General features: G+C 38.5%; 1 protein-coding gene across 2 annotated transcripts in view; it reads left to right on the forward strand.

Moving 5' to 3' along the window:
• Positions 1 to 9,850, forward strand: part of RBKS (ribokinase) — a 237,104-nt gene that overhangs the window by 77,101 nt on the left and 150,153 nt on the right. For both annotated transcript variants that reach the window (XM_006835178.1, XM_006835179.1), the window contains exons 3-5: positions 5,330 to 5,393; positions 6,335 to 6,397; positions 8,659 to 8,823. In XM_006835178.1, coding sequence (XP_006835241.1) covers positions 5,330 to 5,393; positions 6,335 to 6,397; positions 8,659 to 8,823 — 292 coding nt within the window. The remainder of the gene's footprint in view (positions 1 to 5,329; positions 5,394 to 6,334; positions 6,398 to 8,658; positions 8,824 to 9,850) is intronic.

A 9,850-nucleotide genomic window follows, 5' to 3' on the forward strand; every position in this document is an offset into this window, starting at 1 on the left:
CCTTGCAGTTCAAACGACTTTGCAGTCTGACACATTAACCCACAGCACCACACCAGGACTCCGTAGTCCACTGTATTTTTCCAGAAACTTTCGACACTCAATGGCAGGCAATAAATAAAACCTTTGCTTGAATTCTACTTTCTCTAACTTCTTTTTGTCTATTTCCAATAGCTAAAAAGGAGACTTAGATTTGAGTCAGAAACAAGCAAAGGGAATTGGAAGGTGTTCACTGCTCTTTTAAGTAAGTCAAGAAGGATAAATGAATGTATAAGAGGGCTGAGGGTGGGAAGATAAGGAAGACAGCATGATCTTAGTATATTATTGTACACTGTTGTCATCAGTGCTACTCTGCAACTCAGAGTGAAAGAGTCACAGAGTTTTCAGTAGGACTCAGTTCTCCATTACTTTGCGTCTGTGATTTGATATGTGATTTAGATCTGCTTAAATCTTAAAGATTATCCGATGGCATACGTACACTCACAGTTGGCAATGTTAATTATCATAAAAATTACAGGATGAATGAACATTCTTAGTTATACCAAAGTATCAATAGAGATGTTATTTTTTTTATTGGAGTATGGTAGTAATGTCATCTCATTTAAAAATAATGTAATGCACTCACGTGCCTGCATCCACCATCAAGTTGTCTTCTGTTTGAAAATAGGGAGCAATAGGAGGAATTGAAAGTGTTGAAGAGGACCAGATGAGCAGGGAAATAGTTTGTAAGAGAGGATTCCAGCTGCAGTAGCTCTGCCCCTCCTCCGTAAAATAGACAGTAACCATAGCAATATGACAGTCTGGGTTTTCAATCCTGCCTTGATGATGATGATGATGATGATGATAAGATGATGATGTTAGCAAGTTACACTCATATAATCCTTTACAGTTTTAAATCTGTTTCCGTGCATATTATTTTATTTTATCCCCATAACAAAATAGCAAGGTATTTATCTTATTCCCACTTCCAGATAAGGAAAAGAGTTCATGTAACTTGCTAGTGTGATTCTGACTTTTATGACAAAAATGAAAATACTGGCTTCTAATTCTTAGGCCCTTAAGGTTATATTTGCTTTGTAATGTATCAGTATGTCCTAGATGTGCCATGTTTGGCCTACAGGAATCAAGGGGTTATAATAAATCAGTGCAGGTGTACTGATTGGTAGGGGCTGTGGAGACCTAAAGAGCCTGTCCCCACGTTAGGGGCCATCACCTCTAAGTTCTAGATCTCAAGTTGACTCCTCTTAGTCTTCAACAGTGTTACTTTTTCATTATTATTTTAGCTACCAGATTTCTAACAAGGAAATACCAAAGAAGGTCAAAGCAAAGTATTCATTTTTTCCCCACCTCTCACATAGTTCAGAAATCCAGCCAACTATAAATATGAAATTATAACCATCATGTACTTTGTACACACACACAACACACAGTTTCTGTCTGGTCAGTGCCAATCATGGCAACCCCATATGCTACAGTGTAGAACTGGGCTCCATAAGCTTTTCTTGCCTATAATCTTTATCGAAGCAGATCACCCTGCCTTTCTTCCAAGGTCCTGCTGGGTGGGTTCAAACTGTCAACTCTTCGATTGATAGTCATTCGTAAACTACTTATGCCACCCAGGGCACCATCATCAAGGGTTGTAGCAAATCAGAGAAATCCCTGAGCAGACAAAAGTTGTTGCCATGTCTAAAATACAACTACAGCAAACCTGTAAACTGCAGTTACCATGAGCATGGCATCCCTTCCTAATTAGGCCTTTGATGCACATGATATTCCACCTGGTGTTAGAGTTGTCTCTGTGTCTTCTTATTTCTCTGATAGTATCAGTTTCTGAAAGACAAAGCGGCATTTTTTTTTTCTCTCCTTTACAATAATTCTTCCTACTTTTTACATTCTCACCTACATTTTATCCAGCCTATACTTGATATGTACAAAACTAAAATAGAAAAAGAATACATCCTAATTTGTATCAGACCCTCCTTACACACTTAGGGATGGCATCTTCTGGATTCCTGCAGTTACTTTTTAGTCACTTGACATAATAATCATATAAGGATATTTTCTCAACTATTTAACACCTTAAGGAGCCCTGGTGGCACTGTGGGATAAGTGTTGGGCTGTTAACCACAGGGTGGTGGTTCAAACCCACCGACCACTTCTCAGGAGAAAGATGAGACCTCAGAAAGATTTATGGCCTCAGAAACCCATATAGGGTCATTATGAGTCAGAATTTACTCCATAGCAGTGGATCTAGGTTTTTGACATATAACACCTTAATTTACCACAGCAAAAGAGCTAATAGAAAAGAATTTGAGAGAACAAGGAATTTGTTTGGAATATGAATCTTTGACCTAGGAAATAGGATGCTTTGGCACTTACCTGTCAGCTAAATGTCCAACCATCCATGAAAGAAGCTGTTAGTAGATGAACGCCTACCCCCAGGTGATTGTCCCCATCTTACTACTTTGTGTTTGGTCCTCTTCATTATACAGAGAGATATCCAGCTTGTAAGAAATTATTATATATTGTTTGAGATTACTGCCTAATCAAGATTTCTACCAAAAGAGGAACAAAGGGGAAAGTGTTCTATGAGGAAGAAAGTGCAAGACATAGCGTTTAGATCAGGGGTTAGCAAACTTTGGCCTATGGGGCAAATCTAGCCTCCCACCACTTTTTGTAAATAAAGTTTTATTGGAATACAGTCATACTCATTTATTTACGAATGGTCTTTGGCTGTTTTTAGAAAGATGAGTCATTAGACGAGAGCTCATATGATCTGGAGAACCTTAAATACTTACCTTCTGACTCTTATGGTAAAAGTTTTCTGACTCTGGTCTAGTTCAAAAGCTTACCGGGAAATGTTGTCATCACTCACTGAGGCTCATTACCTGAGTGTACCTCTAGGTTTCTTTCAGTTGATACATACAGAGAGAAACAATTTTCTGTGGAAAAAAATCCCAAAACCTACTTGGAGCAGCTGAGCTGGATCTGGATATAATCTGTTGAAGTAAAGTTGATCTACAGGACAGAAAAAGAGACTTCTAGGTCAGGGGTGGCAAGTCCAAAGGTTGGCAGGGGTCAAACAAGTAGCATAAAGGGGTACAGTACACGTGGTAGGGGCTGTGGTCCCTGGAGAGCATGTGCCCTACCACAAAGGCAATCACCTGTCAGTTTCAGCAGGGTGACATTGCAGGATTGTGATGTTCCAGTGTTACTAGAACTTGCAATTTTCTGAGATTAATATAAAAGCAATTTAAAGGAAGGCTAAAGAACCGTGGTGGCACGGCAATGAAGTGCAGGCTTGCTAGTCACTTATTTCTATACCACCAGTAGCTCTGCTGGAGAAACAACCTGGCAATCTGCTCCCATAAAAATTGTTGTTAAATGGCATCGAGTCATGGCGACCCTATATGTAGGGTTTACAGGGAGTGGAGGGTGAGTTTGAATTGCCAACCTTGAGGCTCAAACCGACCTTGTGGTCCAGTGCTTATCCTATACAGCACTCCTAGGGAAGCATACAGGGCAGGTCTATTCTGTCCTAAAGGGTTGCTATGAGTAGTTAGACTTGACTCTGGTACACAGCAACAAACAGCAACTGAAAATCTGTTTGTTTTCATAAAGGCTTCTCATCTTTAAATGTTGACAACTAATTTAAAATAAAAATAGTAGGGCAAATCAAACACATCTAGGAGTTATTGGTTTGTGCTGTCAAGTTGGTTCTGACTCATAGCGACCCTGTATAGGGTTTCTGACAGTGGCTAGTGAGTTTGAACTGGGGATCTGTGGTTGCCAATCCAGTGCTCATCCTCCAGCACCACACTGGAAGCCTTGGAACAGGCAGTAGGAGATGCAGGTGAGCAAGATAGCAGTTGATACCAAAGCCTTGGTCCCAATAGATATTGGTTAAGCAGAAAAGAGCCTCCATTATAAAGGAAGGAACTGGGGAACTACCAAAAAAATAGGATCTAAACACATTCTCAGAGAAACAGATCCTGTGACCAAAAGTGAACCACAAAGTGGAAACTTGTTCTCAGAATCCAGGTCAAAGCACAACTACTTGAATTGTAGTTCAGGAGAGTGACTAGCTTTTGAGACTGTCAGGATGTTTTGAGTAACATAGAAGAGACACCCAACTCAGAGTCATTTAAGCAATAATGATAGTATCAAAAAGGAACATGTTGTCTCATGTAACTAAAAAGTCAGCAGCAAAAAGTAGAATTAGCTCCAGGCAGCTAAGGTATCAGCTAGCCATTATGAGTCAGTCTGTTCGTCTGCCTGTTTGTCTGTCTCTGTCTTTCCCTCCTGCTTTCTCTGATATTTCTCCTATTTTCACGCAGGCTATCTCCACATGGTGAGACTCTGTGGATACAGGCTTAGATTCTCTTACAGGTACAGTCTCACTATGAGGAAGTCTTATATTCCATAGTACTGTCAATAAAATTCCCAGGATTAAACCTTACTGGACTGACTTGGATCAAGTTCTTTCATGAATTTCTCACCGTGACCAAGTGTTGTGGAACATATTTTTTCATTAGGCCAGGTCCTTTGCCCACCCTAATCTTACCCTGTGAAGGCAAAGGAAAACTTGAAGTGCTATTACAGAAGGAATGGATGCTAAGATGCAAAAACACCAGAATTCCAGCAACCCAGGTTGTTGTTGTTAAGTGCCATCTAGTTGGTTCCCACTCATAACAACCCTATAGTAGGTTTCTAAGGAGTGGCTGGTGGATTTGAACTGATGACCTTACAGTTAGCAGTCCAGTGCTTATCCTACAGCACCACACCAGAACCCAGGTTAACCAAAGCTTTTAAATTCCCTCTTCTTTGCTCTCTATGTCAAAGTCAGGGGAGAAGATCAAAAGGTGCCAGAATACCAGGTAAGTCATTCCATAGATGTCCTCAGCAAAGTACAAAAGACTGATACTCTTCATAAATATTGAGGAACACCTGATGGATTATTCCTTTCCAATGATAGAAATTACCATGTGAGCAGATCAAAATAAGAGCATAATTATTTGAGGGGAAGGAGCTTCAAAAAGTTCTTAGAAAAATTCCATTCTCTTTTAATTCCATTTTTCCATTGATTTGTTGAAGCCCCCTCATGGAATTTGTAAGAGTCACAAATTTTAGGTAGGATGTAAGTGAAACATAAAAATATAACATAAATCTCTGAACTGAAATCAAGTCTATCATCTTACATTAAAATTAATTAGTTATTGTTTATAAAGTACTTTGCAGATATGCCCTTTTAAAATGCTAAGTATTCTAAAAACTACATTGTAACATTTTACTAAATGTAAAAGATCTAATGTTCATCATTTCTTTCACACAGGTTGGCAAAGATTCTTTTGGCAATGATTATATAGAAAACTTAAAACAGAATGGTATTTCTACAGGTAAAATTTATTCTTTTTTAAAGTTGGTTTTTAATAACTTTTTCCTGTGCTCTGTTAGAAGAAAAATTGAATATAGAATAGAATCATTAGATCCTCCTCTGGTGGCCAGAGAATGTTTCAACACAGCTTTGTCTAGTCTTGTTTAAATGTCCTTTGGTTAAATCTTTCAGGGACATCCCTCCAGGTAGTAATAAAACAATAGGAGGTTACAAACCTTTATCTCACAGAAACGTTTCAGAAGCAGGTGACAAGGAATAGTAGGTGCTACATTTCCAAAAGATTTTAAGAAAAAATGTTAAATGTTCTAGCTGGAAACCATTTTAGAAAACATTGAGGCTTAATACCAACATTTCACAGAAGAAGCCAGAGAGGGTCAGTGGTCTATCAAAGAATACACAGCTAGTAAGAGCAAAAACCAGGACTGGAGCACAGGTCTTCTAACTCCATGTCAGGGTTCTTTGCTGCTGCCAGAAGCTGTATGATCAGCATTTCTGTGTGCGAGTCAGGCCATGATTCTTGATGAAATGCAAAAATTTTTGAGAATGAAGAATTTCAAGCAGGTTCATCTTACAGGTTTGATCTTATCTCAAGGCTTTCATTTATTTCTCTGAAAAAAATAAATGCATTGGTTTAGAAAAACACATATGTATACAGCTATGAATAATTTTAGGTAATTGGAAGTGGGGGTGGTTTGATGGAGTTGTTATTAATGCAGAGAAAAGGTGTAACTACATGTGAAGACTTCTATTTTTCCTCATTGTATAGATGATGGGTATAAATTAGCACTAATTACTTATTTTTTTATCATTCCAGATGACTAAAGGTTAAAAAAAGTGCCCCCTCCCCCCCACCGCAAAGATTAGTGGTGCATTTAAATTGTTAAAGTAGATTATCCATGGCAGGCTGTATATATGTGATTGTAATTTTCTTTTTTCTTTTAGAATTTACATATCAGACTAAAGATGCTGCTACAGGAGCTGCTTCTATAATTGTCAATAATGAAGGTATGTATTTCATATGTTTGAGTGTCATTTCATGAAACAGATCATTTCCAGAGCTAGATCTGATCTGAAAGCATCAATTTTTACCCTAATGCTATGGCTCTGTTAACCACGCCCACCTCCCTACTGCTTCTCCCCACAAAGTCCAAAGCATGGTTTTCCAATCTAAATACAGACCTGTTTCTCTTTAATTAATATCCAGATTGATTGTTCACATGTAAAATTGTCCATCCAGTATATGTATGAAGCATTAGCACTGCCTCAAAATAGCATTTCTATTCTGTAGCATCCCCATTACCCTTCATGTGAACTCAGCATTGGCATTTGTCTCTAAAAGCAGTCAAGTATTCATCTGTCATTTCATTTACACTAGGTAAGGAAATGTAGATAGAAAGATGCAAAAGAAAGTTTGATGAATCATATTTATAGGATATTTACTGAGCAAATGTCAGCAACTAATTACTTTTAACTTATCATTGGCGTTCAATTTTGTCTGCTCTTTAAACAGCAATCAAATCTCAGAAGTCTATACAAGTATATAAAATGAAAACTATCACAAGGCCTAGCAATAACAGTTGAAGCATTTGTCTTAATAAAGGCTTTCTTTTTCCTCAAGTTTTCGTAATTTCTGGCAGCCATCTGAAGTATAAAAATACCTACATAAAGTTTTTAAAATCAAAATTTATGTTCAGAAAGACCAAGTATTTCCTCAGCCACCTAGGACAGTTAATAGTCCAGGGCTTATCTTACAGCGCCACACCAGGACTCCAATTGCATCCTACAGAATATTATTTTGAGTGTTCTGCAGGTTTGTTCCTGTTTATGCTCATTTGGAGTCCTGGTGTTGGTGCTTTCAGATAAATACTGGACTGCTGCTAACCCTAAGATCAATAGTTCAAACCCACCAGCAGCTCCTCAGAAACCCTATAGAGGGTCACTATGAGCCAGAACTGACTTGATAGCACTGAACAACACTAACAGTATATGACATCTGAGGACCGTGGTGGTGGCATGGTAGAATTCTTTTTTTTTTTAATGTTTTATTATGAATTATGTGATAGTTTACATGGGAGAACATTAGCTTTACATTCATCCTATCATATATCGTTTCATGGCCATGGTTACAATCCCCTGTATGCATCATCAACCAACCAAAGGGTATACACTACAAGCCTGTCCCCCGGTCATCAGCACACAGCCCTTCTCCCTCTCTGTGTCTAAAGTCCCCAGCTGCTCCATCTCTCCACGTCATCATCTCTGCCTCCGTCTCAGGCATCACTGCTTCTCTGGGTAGGGTCCTGCTCTCCTCTCTTCTCCCTTGATGGTCCCAGGGACTTCTGCTCCTAGAGTGAAAAGTAATCACTCTTGCTTGCTACAAAATGTCTACCTTTACATTTCCAACCTTCACAATCAGTCCTGATAACAATTATTCACTATTTTATCACAAGAGACCTATCTGCATTTCATGTCATCAACCCCACCTGGATAGATTAGATACTACTCAGTGGAGATTCTACCTTCCTCCACGCCCTCTTGAAAGCTTGTAAGCCAGTCACTTCTTGCCTTTGTAGCCCCCCCCCCCCCCCCCCCCCCCCCCCCCACACACACACACACTTCTTGCCTTCCATGTGGGAGATCCTGGTTGATTCACAGCCAGCACACCTCATGTGCAGCCACCATTCATCTGTCACTGAGGCTTGCTTGCGGCTGTGATGCTGAACAGGCTTCAGTAAAGCTTCCAGACTGAGACAGACTAGGAAGAAAAGTCTGGTGAGCTACTTCTGAAAATCAGCCAATAAAACCCTATGATGACAATAGTCTGGTCCCATTGTGCATGGAGTCACCATGAGTCAGTGGCAGCTACCAACAACCAAAACATATGACAGTTTTCATTTAAGATTCAGAATCTCTACCCTAAACATTGTACCAGCCCTTTCCTGTAAAAGAAAAATGTTAAGTAAGTTGTGTATCATTGCTCAACTATAATATTCTTTGTATATAAGAATATTGATAATGAAAACCTTTTTAAGATTTTGGTGCAAGTGATCAGAATTATGTGATTCTTACAGAAAGGATGCATTGCGCAGAAACAAATGTATTTACATCTCGAACACGAAACTTAATCTAAATGACCTAGAAACATTGATGGTACTATTTACAAAACATTTTATAAAATGATTTAATGATGGCAATTCTAACTTTGCACAAAGTCATTGCTTGGCTTTGCTTGGTTTTTAATGTAAATATGCAAAATTTCTTTATAGGACAGAATATCATCATCATAGTGGCTGGAGCAAATTTGCTTTTGAATACTGAAGACCTGAAGGAAGCAGCCAATGTCATTAGCAGAGCCAAAGTAATGATCTGCCAACTAGAAATAACTCCAGCAACTTCTTTGGAAGCCCTGATGATGGCTCGTAGCAATGGAGGTAATTTTCCATATTTATCTTTCTTTCTGTAAAATCTTTTATAAGTGCCTTAATAAAGCTAACCTTTTAAGTTAAACAAACCAGTAATTTTTTGTTTTCTGTCACAAAATCATCTTTCTTCATCTGTGAGATGTGCTGTCTTCTTGTCCTCGAAAATGCTAGGAACTATTACTAGCATTTCTGACATCCCTCTATATAAACCTTCCATCTAATTGACAGAAATGATACCAGTAATAAGCGGAATCTCTCAGCAGCCCAGTGTCTAGGAGACACTCTAGATGGTGAAATGATGTCCACTCTGGAGGCAGAGGTTAGCTGCATGTCATGTGTGATCATTTCCCAGTTACATTTCCATAGAAATTGAAGATGCGTTCTTTCTTCTTTTTGTAAAACTTCATTATGGTATCTATGAACAACAGAAAATTATTTATGAAAATGATATTTTCTAAGTTGACTGTATTCATTTAGTGACTCTTTTATTGGACCTTTGATTTTGGAAACTTTCAAACATATACAAAAGCAAATGGAAATGTATGATAAAACCAAGTTGCCAACAATTCTGAACAGATGAAAACTCTTGACTCATCGGTTCTCCTACCTAGTCCCGTTCTTCTCCCACCTTCAGCATATAACAGACGTCCTTAAAAAAAAAAAAAAATCCAGGTACTTCCAGTGCCTAGTCTTGAGCCATCTTTACAATCATTGGAATTTTGAGTCCATTGTTGCAACCTCTCTGTATTTCCAATGCCTTCTAATCTAGGGCACTTAACATCAGCACCCATATTGGACAATATCCAGTTGTGATACTTAGGGGTTTCGTTGGCTAATTTTTGGAAGATTTCTTTCTAATCTGTCTTAGTCTGGATGTTCTGCTAAAACCTATCCCTGGCTGTTGTTTGAAATACCTGTGCTTAGCTCCCAGCTTCATAGCAACATGTAAGCCACATTTATAACAACTAACAGATGAGTAATGAGGTTGGGAATTTGACCAGCATTTTTTAAGGCTTGAAAATAAAACTATAATGCT

This window comes from Chrysochloris asiatica, unplaced genomic scaffold, assembly GCF_000296735.1.
Source record: "Chrysochloris asiatica unplaced genomic scaffold, ChrAsi1.0 scaffold00016, whole genome shotgun sequence".
Classification (NCBI taxonomy): domain Eukaryota; kingdom Metazoa; phylum Chordata; class Mammalia; order Afrosoricida; family Chrysochloridae; genus Chrysochloris; species Chrysochloris asiatica.